This window comes from Pectinophora gossypiella, chromosome 23 (assembly GCF_024362695.1).
Source record: "Pectinophora gossypiella chromosome 23, ilPecGoss1.1, whole genome shotgun sequence".
NCBI classification, from domain to species: Eukaryota; Metazoa; Arthropoda; class Insecta; order Lepidoptera; family Gelechiidae; genus Pectinophora; species Pectinophora gossypiella.
The window spans coordinates 6,505,947-6,524,973 of record NC_065426.1 but is presented as its reverse complement, the minus strand read 5'-3'; the positions used below and the strand labels follow the sequence as shown (position 1 = coordinate 6,524,973).

The window sequence follows — 19,027 nt, the reverse complement described above, 5'->3', positions numbered from 1 at the left end:
CTTTACGAGGCTTTGTATCTTCAGATCGAAGATACTTTAGCCTTCGCAAGCGACTTTTTTGAGTCTTGTGTGTCATCGTTGCCCATCGAAAATTTTCCAAAATCCCTGATTAGTTTTGGTGAATTATCGTTTTATGAGGACTTGGCTGCGGTATTTTACTTCAATGAGTTTCAATTACTGCTGCTGAAGACATTTTTCCTGATACTTCTCTTTACACTGTTATTGATTTTCATTTCGTGGCGAGTGTACGGAAAACGTATATGCGAGAGGTTTATGAAGCCGGGTGAGTCAGTTTTGTGTATTACTTTCATCGAACGCGATGCCCTTGATATTGTAAATACTTCTCATATTTATTTAGTGCGCGTTTTTAGCTGTTTATTGATAATAGGTATATATTTTCTACATAACCAGCTGTTATAGTAGGCATTAGCCTCTTGATTCTATGTTCTCAAAGGTAATAAGTTTTAATGACCAGTGTTTTAAGTGTCTTAATGTCATTACTTTTACTTAATCTAATTAAAAACTTATTAAATGTCCTAATAGCTTTAGTAATTACACATATGCATTTCTATCTCCAAACAGATTAAGTAGGTAATTTATTCGTAAACAAATCTTGCTACCTAATATTGATTTATGAGTCATACCTCTCTCATACCTTGAAAATATTCAAGATAACATATCTGTCTTGTTTTATTTATCTGACATTCTTATTTATCTTTGTGTTTGTAGCAACTTCAGCAACAATTGAACAATTGAAAGAAAGTGTATCTAAACTTAAACTGCCTAAGGAACATACTCCAAGGATTTAACATGGCGGATAAAATTAAAAAGTTTTTTCAAAAGAAGAAGGTGGATGCCAAATTCAAGATGGCTGGGCCTGGGCACAAGCTGAGCGAGTCCGCTATCAGCAGTCAGTCCTCGGTAAGATATTTATTTTATTATTATTTACTTAACTGTTATTAAATAGAATCTATATATCATCCACATTCTTACCTATAATACACTGTCTTGTTACATTTTATTTAAAATACATACCTATAATATCCTAATTTGATTCTTGGCTAACCTGGAACCTTAAAAAAATAACAATTATTTTGACCAGGAAAGACATGGAATAGCTTCTTTACGTACTTTAATAAAGTTGTATAGGTGCCTAATAGTGAGTCAAAAATATCATAATAAACTATAAAATCTATGTACTAACATTTCTTTTTATGAATTTTCCACCAGGTAACCTCAAAGAGGGAGCAACCAATGGGGTCAAAGCGCTCTGGGCCGACTGAGGAGAGTAAGGTGGCCGCTGAAGCGGCACTCGCTCGGCTCCACCAGAAGAGAGAGAACCCTAAGTTCAACACTTCACTTGCCGCCATACAGGTAAACCTTAAAATTTTCTTTTCAATTCCAATTTCAAAGCCTTTTATTTAACTAAACATAAGACAGGTTTACAATGATAAAATAACTGAATATAACTTAAGTACTAACAGTCCCCTGTGTAGTGCGTCCTTTCGACACAAAGGCCTCCTCTAGCGATTTCCATGTATCTCTATTTCTTCCTCTTAGCCATAGTGGGCCCGCTATTTCCTTCAGATCGTCTGACCATCTTTGCATCTGTCGGCCTCTTTTCCTTTTGGCGTTGTTTCATGGGGTCCAGTTTGTGATAAGATTGGTCCACTTTATTGTTTTTTCTCTTAACATGTGTCCGTTTTTCTCGTAAAATTTTTTACATACATTCATAACTCACGTCTATTTCCGACCGGGATAAGCAAAGACTATAAAATTCCATTTGAAATTACGATTTTTTTACTTTGTAATTGACACTTCTCTTACTTCCTCCACATTCATCAATCGCTTCATACACGCACGCCGGTTCAGAGTAGATCGTATTAAACCTTTTCTAAGGACATCTCCAATTTGGTCATCGTAAGTCCTTCTCGGTCTTCCTCTGCCAGCCCTACCATCAACTTTCAACAACAACCATCAACCCACCAACCATCCACTAACCAGCAACTTTTTTATAATATAATATTGTCAATGTAAAATCCCAAAATCCTGGGATCAGAAAACAGTTTCCAGATTTAAATCTATGCATATTATACACTTCCGTCAATCCCTTCGCGGATGTAGGCGTGACGCTGTTATGTTTTGTTCCCAGGCTCAGGTTAAGAAAGAACTAGAAAACGAAAGAGCACAGGCATCCACCTCAGCACCCAACACAGACACCAAAGAGAGGGAACAGGAAATGGACCTGCCTAGAAATTTTGCTGCCGCTGGTGTATATTTCAAGTTTGTACATTCATTTATTCACATAATAGAACATTGTAAACACACAAACAGTCATACACACCCTGAAAACAGATTCACACACATACATAATTGTCACCTTATAATGAAAACCATGTGGAGCTGACATGATTTTGAAAAATCACATTTGCAGGTGATTTTGGTTAATATATCCTCGCAATATCACACACATACATATCGTCACTTTATAGTGAAAACCTAAGATGATCCGTGCTTCGGAAGGCACGTTAAGCTGTTGGTCCCAATTACTAGTTACTGATGTAAGTAAGTAAGTAGTCGTTATATGAGCCTTGTCAGGGGCCTTTGGCGGCTCAATAGTAACCCTGACGCCAGGGTTGATGAGGTTGGTACTCCACCTCACAACCCACACGATAGAAGAGAAGAAGTGAAAACCTAAGCTTTTTTGAAAAATCACATTTGCTGGTGATTTTAGTTAACAAGTCCTCGCAATAGACAAGATAATTTCAATCCAATTAATTTGTGGTCTCAATTTTTACCAATTAAAAAAAAACATTGTTTTATTGAAGAAAATCACATCAGAATGTGAATTTTCAAATAGGCGCTTATGTGGTTTCACTATAAGGCGGTTGTATTTACTATGTATGACATAATGTCACTCGACATAATGCCGCCCAGAGGAGACATGGCTTAAGTATGTATTAAAACAATAGACTATTTAATAAGGAATAGTCATATTATCAATATTAGTAGGTATCATCGTTGCTATTCAACCAGTCAGTCTTATTGGATAAATATAATGGACTTTCCTAAATATAGGTTAATTAAATTTACATATCCACAGATTTTTTGTGAATACATATTATTATATATTTGACACCTAAAAAATCTTATAAAATACCCTAATATTTTCAGATGTCCAATAATAAGCAATGATATCCTACCAAGAGACGAGTGGAAGAAGAACATCAAGAGTTTTCTCTATGAGCAGCTGGAAGAAGAGAGAGGACTGACTGCCTGTCTCATCATACAATCATGCAACAGTAACAGAGAAAAGGTATTCATACTATTTTAATTTGATTAGCTCATAAGTACTTCTCTTGCTTCCTTCACGCCTATATACGTCCCACTGCTGGGCCTCCCCTCAATCATACGGAGGGGGTATGGAACATCTCCACCACGCTGCTCCAATGCGGGTTGGTAGAGATGTTTTTACGGCTAATAGCCGGGACCAACGGCTTAACGTGCCTTCCGAAGCTCGGAATCATCTTTCTTTTTCGGACAATCAGGTGATTCAAGCCTGAAAAGTCCTTACCAAACAAAGGACAATCACAAAGTGATATCGACATTGTCCGCATCGGGAATTGAACCCGGACCTCCAGATCGTGAGCCTAACGCTCTAACCACTGGACCACTGAGGCATATCATGTCATAAACGCATGCCGGTTAAGAGTAGATAGTACTAAACCTCTAAGGACATCCCTAATTTGGTTATAGTTCGTCCTTGTAGGTCTTTCTTTGCCAGCCTGCTGTGTATTATAATCTTTGCTTACATACCTACTTAATAATTTACTTAATTATAATATAGTCTACAAGATTAATTCAAAAGTTTTCAAGTTTAGCCCAAACACTGACAGAGCTGACTTTGTTGTACATTTATTTACTTGATACCTAATAGACAATCCTCAGTCACTTCTACACTAAATCCTATGAATTATCCATCATATGATGTACTATGCGGTCACAGATTATAATTTTGCGTATAAAGCATAGGTAATGATATATTTATGATATAGTTCTGAATCCAAATTCTGATTTAAAATAAATCATGAAAATTAAAGAAAGAAAGAAACATTTATTACTGCCGGACACCACAGACAGACAGGTACATTACATTCAATACAGGACAGAAACCACACGGAAATCAATACACAGAAAAAAGAAAAAAACCGAGATCAAAAATCATTAATAAAAAAAAAAGAAAAACAAACCAAAATCATAAAAATAATAATAAAGGAAGTAAATTAGCAGTCGCTTGTATTCGGAAAGGCGAGGCGAGAGACATTAGGAAAATAGAAGCACTGTAAAGAACATCAACTCGACAGTCATAAGATGCTCATATTAATTTATACAATAATCAAACGGACGGCCTTTGGTACACGTCTTATGAATTTTAATATCGTTCCAATTCCTAGAGGAATAGGAATTTGTTTTGAATTATGCAACTCCTACATTTTATAATAATATGACATCTTTCGACTCTTTCGCACCAGGCGGTGTATATATCTCTGCCCTGCTATCATTCTAATCATGCTACATTAAATGGGGTAATAAATCTATTCCTCTAGTTATTATAACTTGTAATGTATACTTACATTGATTTAAAAGATGTATTGCTGTTGCAGTTTCATGTAATTTCTTCTCAGACATAACACCTTGCGAAATGACGTAGATTCAAAAATGTTAAATTGACTTTCAACAAGTGTGTTGAATGATTGTGATTTTCGGTATATGATTTTTTTAAGTCTAGCTTTTGCGTAAATAAATATTATGTAGGTATGACTACATAACTTATTATCCTGTATGATAAATATAGCTGGGCATCTATAATCAAATAGTTGAAGCGTTACATTTAACAAGTTTCAAAGCAAGTTATGTTTTCTTGCCACTGGAACTTGCTGCTTAGCAATAAGGCCACCAAATTGTACTGTATCTTTGGTCCATGTGTGTAAAACTTGATTTGTATGTTGTGTAATAAAATACTGGGTGTTAGTGACATCGTAACGAATACTGAGAGGGATGATTCAGACCATGATTCTGAGTTAATATCTAGTGGAATTTTCCGTCGCAAAATTCATAAAATTTTGAGTTTTGTTTTTAATTATTTTCAATTCCATATTGTGCTTTTAGCTGCATAGAACCCAAATTTCAATAAAAAAAACAATAATGACAAATTATCGAAAATTTTCGATGTAATGGAGACAACAGCTGCTCGAACGGGTCAACGACCACACGCACCGCGCGCCGCGCGCCCCGCTCCGCGCGCCCCGCTCCGCACGCCCCGCTCCGCGCGCCCCGCGCCGCACGCCGGCGGCGGCGCGGCGGCGGCGCGGCCTACAAAGTAGGCACTACGAACCGATCCTATTTCTTTCTCTGTCTATCGTAAATTTATAAATTTATTTTATTCTTATTCTTAAATGGACGGATAATCAACAGGCATAAAATTTATGGAATACACGTCAATTTTAAGCAGAAATCTAAAACAACCGACAGAATTAAGTTGACAGCACACGTCAAACGGTTTGCATACCAGCGAGATACCTTTTTAATTCGACCGGGTTATTCATTCATTTACTCATAGGAATCGGGGCCATTATCTACCTAAAACAGTTGAAACAGTAAATAATTGTATTCTTTGTTGTCATTAGAATAACTAACAACCAACTAACACAACCACCACAGATTAGGTAATTAGTTACCTACTATGTCAACCATCCACCAACTTAGTATGTAAGTACCTACGCAAAACCTCGCTACACAAAAATCGAGCGAGATCGCGTCTAGAATTGGGCGGACACTCCGCCAGAGTGTTGCCTATCGATATTCTATCGATACCTAGTTAAAAAAAAACCAATAGTAGGTACCTATCGATAGATCTTTTAGATCAATACCCATTATTATTACAAAGCAAGACCTATCGGTACTATCGCTAGTATCGATCTAAATGTACTATCACTACTTTCGATAGTTTAGACAATTTTCAAGTTCAACAATTGATAATCTACCTATCGATAGTTCGGCAACTCCGCCGCGTAGGCAATGTCGGCATGTTCAAAGAAAAAAATTGTCCGAGAGGAGTGATCTTATTTTTCTTGTTACATGTTGGTACCGAGGTACTAAGTACTAAGTTATTCGTGGTTTTAAATCTCATTGTTAAATCATCAGTAAAGAACTAATTAAACCTATCCTGTTCTGTGTACAATATTCATGTAACGGCTACGTGCTTACATAAGTACCTAGTAGACGGGAGCAACGACTTAACGTACCTTCCGAAGCACGGATCATTTTACTTTCGGACAATCAGGTGATCAGCCTGTAACGTCCCAACCAAAGGCCTTATAAACAGATTTTTGTGATATGTCCCCACCGGAATACGAACCCGGACCCTCCGCATCCCATCGCTCAACCACTGGACCACATAGGCCAAGAAGGTTCTAAGACATAATTAAAGGATCCTGGGACGCAAGACCTCCGAGTTAGGGCTTGTTTGATCTGTCTTGATGGATACTCGGACGTGAATAGCCTCACGGATCAAGGGCAACGCGCGCCAATAAAGTAGGCATTACGAACAGATACTAGGTATTTCTTTGAGTTGATAGGTATCAAGTGAAGTTTCCTGTCGCCAAATTCATAAAAAAATTAGATTTTTTTCAGTCCCATATTGTGGTTTAAGCTGCATAGAACGCACATTTAAAATAAACAAATAAAAATTACTAATTATTAAATTTTATCAATGTCATCAATAATAATAATAACGTATCTACAACTTCAGCTATGCGCAGGTGAATAGCCGGCGCACGGGTCAAGGGCAACGCTCGCCAATAAAGTAGGCATACGAACAGATACTATTTCTTTCTCTGTCACTTGCACCATAAACATACTTCTCTCTCTCTCTCTAGTCGTCAGCTCGACTCGGCCGCGGCCGGTGCGTCGTCGGCGCCCTTAGTCGGCGCCTTTGATGCTTTGCGCTAACGCCGCCGCGCGCTTCCGCTCAGTCGAATACTAAGCTTGACCCGAATCGCGTGATGTTTTTCGAGGATATTTTTTTCGTGTTTGTGAGTGTTTGTTTCATTCTGTAAATGAGTAGTGTCGACTATGATGATAGATCATAGACCATTTACTGCGCAAAAGTATGGAAGATTGTTGATGTTTATTAAAGAGCAAGGTGTTGTGTTTGTGAGTGCGTGTGATACCTACCTACCGCGGAGGAAACGCGATGTTGCATACCTACGTGACGTGACATGTTCTAGGGTACCTACCTAGGTACTTCATCCGAAGGAATAACAATTAAGGTAAGGCAAGAGTAGGGTTTTTATTGTTAATAAGTTAGGAACGTTTTAATAACTGGTAGGTAGGTACCGTGCGTGAAAAATCGTGGCAGTAGGTGTTCTAATTCAACAAACAACATTTTTAAACGTTGAACCACTAAGCATCTAAATACAAGAGAATGAAAACTCCTACCTAGATATCAACATCGTATCACGCACGCGTAACGTAGCCGCGCGTAAGTTTAGCGTCTGTGTGGCGCGTTGTTCGACTTACATTGCGGCACAGTAAAAATTGAAAATCTTAATTAAACATTTGCGACAAGAAAAACACCCACCATCATTTTTAGTACAATAAAATAGGCGTTCCATTTTTTTTTTCGTTACGATGTCACTAACACCCTGTATATTAGTATTGGCCCCGATTCCTGCAAACACCGCCTAATTTTATTTTAAGTTATATCCGTCATTTTCATATCCGTCGAAAAGGAAAGGGACGGATGATTCACAGCTCTTAATTTTAGAAAGAATGAGTAAATGAATGTGTCGGGTTATTGACTGATGTAAAATTTTTAGACGGTTGGTTTAGATTTGTGCTTAAAATTGACGTGTGTTCCATAAATTTTATGCTTGTCAATTACCCGTCCCTTTCCTTTTCGGCGGATAAGAAAATGACAGATATAACTTAAAATAAAATTAGATGGTATTTACAGGAATTAGCACCATTGTATTCTTAAGGTTGACCGTTAACTGGTGATAGAATGTTCATTAGTTAACTATTAAATAATGAATACATATCAGGAAAACTAAACAAGTAACCAACGAGGTCTCTATTCCTATTTGTTTCTTTCCGGCCTATTGTTTCATTTACTCATTCATTTTTAACCGAATTCAAAAAAGTAGGAGGTTCTCATTTCGGGATATTTTTTTAATTAACAATTATCATCCGTCTATTTCCTTTTCGACGGATTAAGAAATAACAGGTATAACTTAAAATAAGATGTATCAGCACCATTGAGTAGCTTGTGTTATTAATTAATAATATTCGACCACCTACCACGTTCTTCGTCTTCTAAGCCTTTTATATATTTATTGTAGGGCTCGAATAACAGATTTCCACTCCTCGCGATCTTTTGCAGCCCATGTAACTTGCTCCCATGACATGCCGAGTTTTCAACTCTCGATTAACCGAGCGTCGCCAGGTCTTCTTGAGCCGCCCCCTTTTGCGTTGTAATTAGTTTACCTACCACGTTGGTCTAACATAAAGCTCGGTGAGGCGTGGGTACTTAGTTCATCTTGCGATGGATGTAGCCGTGAGCATATTTTGTTGAATATTTGAACAAGTGAGTGATGTAGACAGGACACATCTACGTATATATTTGTACAAGTGTTATTTCGCAGGTGGACACGTGTGTGGAGACGCTATGCAAGTATCTAGAAAACATTGTCACTTATCCCGAAGAGGAGAAGTATCAGAAGATTAGAATGTCTAACAGGTGAGGTTTTCGCATGGACATGATAAAGAACCCGATGGTGTAATGGTTAACACTCTCGTCCCGGCTTGACAAGAATTTCAAATCAACATTTTTATCTTTGTGACTTTGCCTAAGCACAAACTTACGTTCGGATAATCGATTGGAAACTGGTTCTCTGCTATAATTGGAACTTTATATTACTCTTACGTAATAACTAAGGACTAAGGGAGACGGATTCAGACCATGATTCTGAGTTAATATCAAGTGGAATTTTCCGTCGCAAAATTCATGACTTTTTTAAGTTCTTTTTTAATTATATGCTTTTGCGATGGAAAATTCCACTTTATACTAATTTAGAATACTGAGCTAAATCATCTCTCTCAGTATTCATTACGATGTCACTTACAACCCGTACAAATGGGTATTACTGACACCGTAACAAATACTAGGATGATTCAGACCATGATTCACTAAAAAAATTGTTTTTTATTTTTTAAATATTTTCAGTTCTATACTTTTGCGACGGAAAATTCCACTTGACATCAACTCAGAATCATAGTCTGAATCATCCTTTAAAGTTTTCGTTACGATGTCACTAGCACCTGTATAAAGTACCAATTGCTTCTAGGGCGTTCTGCGAGCGAGTACAACCCATAGAAGGAGCGATGGAGCTGCTTCTAGCAGCAGGGTTCACACAACAAAAGATTGCCAACGCAGAGGGCGTCGATGAGGATTACTTAGTCTTCGACGCCGCTAACGTGCCTTCTATTGAGAGTTTGACCGTGAGTACAGTTTGATAAATTTAAGAAACAGTTTATAATAGTGTGACCTATCGATAGATTGTCGAATTAAAAAAATAGTACCTATAGGGTATCTAAATAGTCGATAGGTTAATACAATAGTATTAAAAAATCCCAAAAATATCATGGATTTTGTGACGGAGAATTCCACTTGATATTTAACGGCCTCCGTGGTCCAGTGGTTTGAGCGTCAGGCTCACGATCCGGAGGTCCCGGGTTGAAATCCCGGTGGGGACACATCACGAAAATCACTTTGTGATCCCTAGTTTGGTTATAGGACATTACAGGCTGATCACTTGATTGTCTGAAAAAAGATGATCCGTGCTTCGGAACGTTAAGCCGTTGATCCCGGATACTACTTACTGATGTAAGTTAGTAGTAGTTACATGAGCCATGTCAGGGCTCAATAGTAACCCTGACACCAGGGTTGATGGGTTTGGTAATCCACCTCATAACCCACACGATAGAAGACTTGATATTAACTCAGAATCTGAAGTGAGTCATCCCCCTCAGTAGATATACGGTGTCACTAACACCCTGAATAGAAAAGACTTGAGTTTAGGTTATATACTCGTAAGCTTATACGTTAGGTTACACAATGCGAGCAGCTGATGTGATAATAGACAGCTACTGTGCCTGTGTACTCGTATAATTCGTTTGTATCATGTCGCCCAAACAAGAAACACTGTACCCGGCGTGGGCCCGAGCGTACCAGCTACTGTCATTTCGCAAAATCGCGCGAGTTGACGACCGAGCGGCGTGCGAGTGGTGTGGTGGGGGAAGGCAAGTAGCGAGTAAAAACAAAAAATTTTGAAGTAACTCGAACGCGAGCAACTGTCCCACTCGCACATGACAGTAACTCGTATGATGCGGTCACACGTGCGTAGTAGCTGCACCTCAATAGCTGACTCGGTCAGCTCGCATGTTAGCTCGCACTGTGTAACCTAGGCTTATGTCTTCTTTCAGTCACTGATAGAGGCACTGAGAACAGCAGAGCCTATTCAACTGGAGTTAGACAGGAACCTTCAAGTGCTGCTGCCTTCACAAGCCGCTGCCAAGATGCAACTACCGCCATCCTTCTACGCGCTATCGCCTGAGGAGATCAAACGAGAACAACAATTAAGGTTTGTACATACATACTGCAGGAATCGGGGCCAATATTATTTACCCCTATCCTATATCCTGGCCTCATTTTTGAATCGCTCGCCTTCAACTCGTGTTCGAAATATACCCGTTTCACGTAGCACATCAGAACTTGAACAGAAGTTCTTACACAAAGGATCAAATCCATGTTAGTTGGTAAGTACTTACTAACTTTTAGACCAAGTTTTTCTTTTAATTACTAACCCACTGGATCTTTGTTGCCTTTTTACATACATACGTATGTACATACGTAGGGTAAGCAGAGACTATGGAACTCCATTTGCTTCAATCCTACTTATCTATACTTCTGTTGCTTCGTCAGTCGTTTTCGCACGCCGGTTCAGAGTAGATGTTACTGAACCTTTTCTAAGGACATTTCCAATTTGACAGGTATAACAAAATAAAATTAGATGGTGTGTACAGGAATCAGCATCATTGTATTGTATATTATTTCAGGATCGAAGCGGCGGAAAGGAGTCAAATGCTGCGCACTAAGGCGATGAGAGAGAAGGATGAACTGAGAGAGATGCGCAAATACAAATTCGCCATTATTAGAGTACGCTTCCCAGACGGAATATTGTTACAGGTACTTTTTCTTGGTACTCTTCTCACTCTTTTTTTGTACTCTTTCCATTTCTCTTTTATTTCCTGTGTGTGCAATAAAGTATTTGTTATGTTAGAGTTTTCTGAAATGACGTCCCAGGTGTTAATTGCGTATTGCGTACAGATGTAAATTTTCCTGTACCCAAAGGATCCCTGGAAGAAATTGCTGCATGAGCAATAATGCCGCGTGTTGTGCCTTTCTGTATCTGTTGTCCTTATATCTGTATCTTGTATCCGTTGTGCTCAATATATTATAATTTTGTTATTTACCATCATGCTAAATTGCGGGCAAACGCGAATTTTTTTCAAACAAAAACGTCATGGCGCCTTGCCACTACCACAGCCCGGTCACTCCATACAAAAAATTCTTTATCACCGTGTGTTACTTGCGTAATTGCGAGCGAGACAGACAATCCGAGCGCGCTCCCTTCCTCTTACGGCCATTTATACTGAAATACATATTTCAATACCGGTATTGAAAATGTCTGAAAAACATCCGGGATTCCGGTATTGGAAGCCGTAAAGTGAGACCCAGAGGGGGTGAGGTAATTTAATACACTTTGGCACGAGCACGGGTACGAATTGGTGCGGGGCGGAAATGGTCCGTTCTATTCTTTATTCTATGCCACTACGCCACAGAGGTTGTCTTCTACTTGTGAAAATATATTTTTCTTCGTTACAGGGAACATTCTCCGTATACGAACGCTACAATGAAATCCACGAGTTTGTTCAAGAGAACCTCGAACACAGCTATCTACCGTTCGTACTTAACACCCCAACAGGACACAAACTTATTCCAGAAGAAGACGGAAATAAGACACTAATTGACCTTAGATTAGTACCAGCAACAGTGCTCACATTCGCTTGGCACTCGTCTGTGATAGAACAGATCAATAGCAGTCCAAATAAAGATGTATTTTTGAAGCCAGAAGTGATGGTCTTAGTACAAGAGGTATAAAGACTTTCACTTTATTAAAAGGTTGATTTTTGTTTGCAAGAATAAAAGTTGATTACTTGTTGACGCATTGGTCGAAGCCCGCGATATTTGTCGCGTCTATGTCGGTAATGTAAGGCTAGTCGCACTTTAAGTACGAGTTTTACTGGTCTATGACGTCAAACTCGCATCCAGTGTGCGCGCTCCTATAGTACTTGGAAGGTTGGGACTTTAAGCCGTATGCACTGTATGACTGCGACCTTAATATGCTAGAGTTCACCTCCAAGCTCTTAAGGTTAGGATTGCTACTGCGCGTTCGTACGGAAAAACAAGTCTATATCATATGAAAACGTGTCCAAAGTGCGGCAGGCCTAACTCATTATGTTAAAATACGGATGTTCCATCAACTAACCATTAGGCACCTAATACAATGCGTGTTTCTGAAAGCACATTACTACTTACTGATATAAGTAAGTAGTCGGCGAATTAACTCCACCCACTCCATTCCATCTACGGACGACTAGATGTCGGCAGGCATTTCATCCTTATGTTGTGGATATGTCGTGGCCAGATCATAGAATTGATCATTTCATGATGTGCTCGATCATTTCATGATGTGATCGATCATTTCATGATGTGCTCGATCATTTCATGAAATGGTCACATTTCATGAAATAGAATATCATTCGTTGGCCACATCATGATGTAGTTTGGCCAGATCAATGAACACAAAACGTTTGACGATATGAGCAACTAAATGCATGATTACTTCATGATATGGCCAAACGTTGGCAATCATATCGTAAAATTAGTAACATTATCCACCGATAGTGGTGCTGGTGTCGATTATATTTAAAACTTGATTGATATTATAATCGACGAATCAATGTTATTGTTCAATTTTCCATATCGAATAGGTACATAATTTTGAACTTAAGAAATTAATCGACTATTCGCATTTTTATTACACCACATAGCATGGACACCGCCTACATTAACAATATGGCCAAACGTTGATTGATATATCATTAAACGTTGACGTTTCAACGATTTGGTTAACTTAAGTTGGCCATTTCATGAAACATGACCATTTCATGAAATGGTCGACCACATCATGAAGTGATCAATTTTACGATCTGGCCACGACAGATATACCATGCGCGTTTTGCCTCTTCCATTTTGATGCGAACAGCAACTGGAACTGTCTGCCGTCGTCTGTTTTTCCAACTCGTCATAATCTGAGAGCCTTCAAGGCTGGAGTGAATAGGAATTTGCTAGATAAGCGTGATCCACCTTAGACCACATCGTCACTTACCATCAGGTGAGATTGTGGTCATATGCGAGCCTATTATTAAAATAGAAGTCTTTAAATGAGCCATGTCAAGGGTTGTTTGGCACCTCAATAATAAACCTTGACACACGGGTGATGAGGTTGGCTATCCACCCAGCCACATAGTAGTAGAAAAACTAATGGAAAATCACCATCAATTTATCGTTAATTTCTTCTTTTACAGACATATCAAGACACGTGTGTTATATATTGAATCCTTGCAAACATTATAACCAATGTAACAGTTAGTACTAACCAGATAGTAACGCATTTTCTTGTAATAATACTTTACATGAATTTATGTCTTTTAACTTCTTGTGGCCGAGATTTCCAGACACAATTGTTACAAAAGAGTTTGGATTTTATAAGGACATTCTGTCCGACTTTATTGAAGAATCAAGCTTTGAGAGTTGCCAAAGTGAATGGCCCTTAGTTGTCTAATGGTTAGTTGGTAATTTGAATACATTATTCTATCAATACGACAATGTTAAAGAAACTTGCAACAAAAATAACATTTGCTTATTACTAGGTACTATTCCATTATCGCAATGCTTAACAAATAAACGCATTTTGATGTACGAGAAGGAATGAGGGGCTTTGCAGGCTACGTTACTCAAAGACAATATAGATGGCGCTGTACAGAGGGGTTAAAAAGCAATTTGACATTTGCGCACATAAAAGTGAGTGCGCAATGCACACTAACGTCAAATAGCAATATTGCTTTATTAGGTGAATTGCCTCGATGTGGCCTTTTTAACCAACCAGATTTTTCTTCGTCTAACCTATTAATTTCATGGATAGCAGCTATATGAATTTCTTATCTTTGTTTTTTGGGTATAAATGATAACCCTTTTCATTACACCCAGGCACAATTACATCTTCCACCCATTATTATTCTGATCAAAACAAAGAGAAGCAATATAGGTAGCGACATAATTCTGTACATGTGATCTAAATATCTGCTCATCATCATCAGCCCATTAACGTCCCCACTGCTGGGGCACGGGCCTTCCCTATGGGTGGATAGGGAGATCGGGCCTTAAACCATCACGCGGGCCCAGTGCGGATTAATGGTTATTAACGACTGCTAATGCAGCCGGGACCAACGGCTTAACGTGCCTTCCGAAGCACGGAGTAGCTCGAGATGAAAACTTTTTTTTTATTTGTGGTCACCCATCCTATAACCGGCCGTCGCGAAAGTTGCTTAACTTCTACAATCGCAGACCGAGCGCGTTTATCGCTGCGCCACCGAGCTCCTCAACATTGTATTTTGGAATAATTATGTACCCGAGTAATGAGTAAATAGGTAATTATCACGTTAAAGCTGTACAACGCCATCTGTATTGTTTTTGATGAACGTAGCCTGGAAGATCCCTCATTGACATTGAATTTGTAGGTTTTGCTAAATGGACCGACAAAAAACCGACAGAGGGATTGTGTCCTCTAACATGATGGACTAATGTTATGGGCGATAGGCTGATCCCTTATCACCATAAGGTTCATCATATCCAGCTTACGACATCGTATCAACAGTGGCTGCAAGTTGTCTTTGATTACTTGTGGCTCTGCCCACCCCATTAGGGATTACGGGCGTGAGTTTATGTATGTATGTATGCTAAATGGACTGTTAAATAAATATTGTGATATATTAAACGTGAGATATGTTTTGTGATTTGTAATTCTGTTTCGTCCATTGGCTGTAACCCAGTCTAATGTTATAAATTCGAAAGCAACTCTGTCTGTTGCCTCTTCACTCTTAAACCGCTGAATCGATTTAGATGAAGTTTGATATGGACATAGTTTGGGACATAAAGAACGTAGGTTTTTACCCTGTAAATCACACCGTAAGGGTATGAAAAGGGGATGGAAAAAAGCGCGTGATAACCGGAGTCCGTGCATATAAAGTCGCGGGCGGAATACTAGCAATCTACATTCTTTTGCACAATGATTTTTAATTGCTATTGTAATTTATTTATTGACAAAAATGACAGAAGTATTTTTTTGGATTGATCCTTTTTTTTGGAAAAAGTAAAGGCGTTACTTGCTTTTGAAAAAAATAATTACAACACAAGTGTTTCGCATATTGAGTTATTTTTTAATACCATAGGAATGAGGGTTGCCAATATTTGTAGAAAATTTAACATCTTACTAATTTTGTGTATACACCTAGGTAGAATGGCTAGGTAAAATATATTTGGCTTTGCATAGGTATTTCCTCGATCTTCTTTACAACACCATCACTTTAAAAACTTCCAGCATCTTAAAAGTTAGAAATACACAAAAATATTTATATAATGTTATGTGGATATGACTTAGTGTTAATATACATATTTGTATATAGAACAAAGATAATTGATCTATATGTATACAGGCGGTTTAAAATGGCAACATCGAAGCAATTCATTTAAGAAAGCAATATTGCTATTTGACATTTGTTTGCATTGCGCACTTACTTTTATATGCGCAAATGTCAAATTCCAATATTGCTTTCTTAGATGAATTGCTTCGATGTGGCCATTTTAAGCCCCCTGGTATAATATAATATTCGTTACAAAGCATAGACCTCTTATAACAAATAGACAACCTATCTCTGTAAAAAGTGTCTCTCTCTCTCTCTCCTTGGCATTTATTATTCCCATCTGATGGTGGGGTCTGCCTTCTTCGTACTTCTTTTCCACTTCGCTCTATCGGACGTGTCGTTCTCGGAGACATTGCACATACACAGGTCCTTTTTGACCACATCCGCCCATCTTGTTTTTGGTCCGTCGTATCTCTGTAAAAAGTGTCCGCGGTGTATATTGCTACAAGCGACGGCGTGTAACAGCACTGTACAACTGATATTGCACTTTATTTGAACAGCAATAACATCTTCAACTGAGGGAATGGGCTTATACTGGTGCTAATTCCCGTAAACACCATCTAATTTTATTTTAAGTTATATCTGTCATTTTCTTATCCGCCAAAAAGGAAAGGGACGGGTAATCGACAAGCATAAAATTTATGGAACACATGTCAATTTTAAGCACAAATTTAAAAAAATTGCTTTGGCTAATAACCCGACAGAATTAAGTTGACAGCGCACGTCAAACGGTTTGTATACCAGCGAGATACCTTTTTAAATCGCCCGGGTTATTCATTAATTTACTCATTCTTCCTAAAATTAAGAGCTGACAATCATCTGTCTCTTTCTTTTGCGGCGGATAAGAAAATGACAGGTATAACTTAAAGTGAAATTAGGAGGTGTCTGTAGGAATCGGGGCCACTATCTATAATTTAATGTATACGTATTTACAACAAGGTTCGGGCGCTTTTTTTAAAAAAACTCCTAAGTGTATGTGAGTCTATTTGTTTATAATATGTCAGTGTTACGAAGATTATGACTAGCAATTTTGTGTTCGTTTAGCAAAAGTGCATCTGAAGGTTTATTGTCTAGTATTAATACACAATGTATACGTATGAAGGAAAGCCCTCTTAAGTATCTAATATTAGACATTATTAGTTCAGTACAATTAAGTTTAAAATTTCGATAAAGATAATATTTTACAATAGCTTAAATGTGCGGTATGATTTAGATCTGTCAAAGTACGCAAGCCAGTGTTGTGACGTTCAGCATAGTGATGTATCAGTCGAGAAAAGACCGATTGATTCTGTTCTATCTAATACTACATAAACAGCCTATGTACATGCTGGGCAGAGGCCTCTCCTCTATCACCCGGAGGGGGTATGGAGCATCATCATCATCATCATCCCATTAACGTCTCCACTGCTGGAGCACGGGCCTTCCCTACGGATGGATAGGGAGATCGGGCCTTAAATCATCACGCGGGCCCAGTGCGGATTGATGGTTATTAACGACTGCTAATGCAGCCGGGACCAACGGCTTAACGTGCCTTCCGAAGCACGGAGGAGCTCGAGATGAAAACTTTATGGAGCGTACTCCATACTAATCATGCCATCTAATACTAACTATCTATATAACTTAACTATATGCTACTATAACGTCATAAATCGTCTGAAACAGACGTATGAGGCCAATGATGATGATATAACTTTACATCCATCTTTCTCAACACATCATAAATAAATAAATAAATCTGCAGTTCATTCTTTTCCAATAAGATTGGCTATATAAGCCACATGCGAGCACATGAACGTCGGGAGTTGAAGCAGTCGCCGTAGCCGAAATCGGCTGGATCACATCATATTTAGACAATAAACCATTAGAGAAGTTAAACTGTTGTTGAACATTGTAAGAATACTATTGAGATGTTGATTCAGACGCGGCAGTGCCTGTTAATGTTTATTTTTATATTATTAAAGTATTTTGCACGATGTAACGTACTGAAGTACCCATCGCATTTGATTTTTCTCAATTAAATATGGTTTACGAGTTGATTAAGATTGTTTGCTTATGAAAGTCTTTATTGTTAGGGCAGAACCCTACCAAAACTTTTGTTTTCTAAGGCTATACCTATATTTTTCAAAAGGTATATTGTAAAATCAGTTTCTTTGTCAAAGTGTAGTAATAATTTTAATTAATTTATTGTAATTTAAGACCTTTTTATTATGTGTATATCGAGGTGTTCTTGCATCGAATAAATTTAAAGCCACGTTATATATTTATGTGTTTTATTTCTTAACAAACACTTAAATTATAAAACAGAATGAGGAATCTTAGAATGTACGCTGAAACTCTGGTCAGACGAACTTTTGCTGGATAACTACTACGAACTTTTGCTACAAACTTGTTTATCGCCCAATGTGAGTAAGGGTTGAGCTCAAAACAGTCATTTGCAAGATCAAGAGAGAACGACCGTACGCTATCGTCACGTTGATTCTGATCTCTCGCTCTACCAAATGACGGTGTAGAGTAACTGAAAAAGATAGAAGTATAGGAAAGTACGATGAGGTGCCTGCATAATTATGTGGTTTGACCCTTAACCTCTCATATGCCGAGATACCAGACACAATAGATTTTACATTGTGTCTGGTCGAGATCCGCGTTCCGGCGTTCGAAAGATTAATCGCATGCGTGGAAGCGCCCGCGGCGATAGAGGGCGCTATGCATGTTTCAAAATTATTATTTTATGAATAAAACTCATATAACATTTTGTGAATTATTTTAAAAAAATAGTTGTAGGTGCTTAAATGTTTCTGATTTGCGAAAATGACACCCGTATGCGAAAAAGTTTATAAAAAAAAAATGTTTTATGAAAGAAAATGCGAAAGAGATGGTGTATACGGGAATCAGCGTCATTAATTTATTGTAACATGCAAATGTGGTAAATGTAAGTATTAGTTAATTATAATTCATTGACTTCCGACAAATACCCATTTAATTCAACGATTACCACATCATAATTAAAGCACATAATAACGGGTTCTTACCGCGCTTAAATGGGGATATGAGACTCCCGATATTTCGACAGACTCACCGG

The 19,027-nt window shown here is 38.2% G+C and overlaps 1 protein-coding gene across 1 annotated transcript; it reads left to right on the top strand.

Annotated features, from left to right (window-relative positions):
- The first annotated feature begins 143 nt into the window (after nucleotides 1-143).
- On the top strand, nucleotides 144-18,208 carry LOC126377557 (UBX domain-containing protein 6). Its single transcript, XM_050025354.1, has 10 exons — nucleotides 144-283; nucleotides 730-921; nucleotides 1,231-1,374; nucleotides 2,153-2,283; nucleotides 3,175-3,316; nucleotides 8,706-8,800; nucleotides 9,408-9,561; nucleotides 10,546-10,703; nucleotides 11,179-11,308; nucleotides 12,008-18,208. Exons 2-10 carry the CDS (start codon nucleotides 811-813, stop codon nucleotides 12,281-12,283), a joined length of 1,341 nt encoding a protein of 446 aa, XP_049881311.1. The 5' UTR covers nucleotides 144-283; nucleotides 730-810; the 3' UTR covers nucleotides 12,284-18,208.
- The last annotated feature ends 819 nt before the right edge of the window (nucleotides 18,209-19,027 follow it).

Excerpts from the sequence above, each read along its gene's own strand:
- LOC126377557 (XM_050025354.1), top strand. The coding sequence starts at position 811 with ATGGCGGATAAAATTAAAAAGTTTTTTCAAAAGAAGAAGGTGGATGCC. Across the intron at positions 3,317-8,705 it reads GCAACAGTAACAGAGAAAAG|GTGGACACGTGTGTGGAGAC; the intron begins GTATTCATACTA and ends GTTATTTCGCAG. Across the intron at positions 10,704-11,178 it reads AAACGAGAACAACAATTAAG|GATCGAAGCGGCGGAAAGGA; the intron begins GTTTGTACATAC and ends ATATTATTTCAG.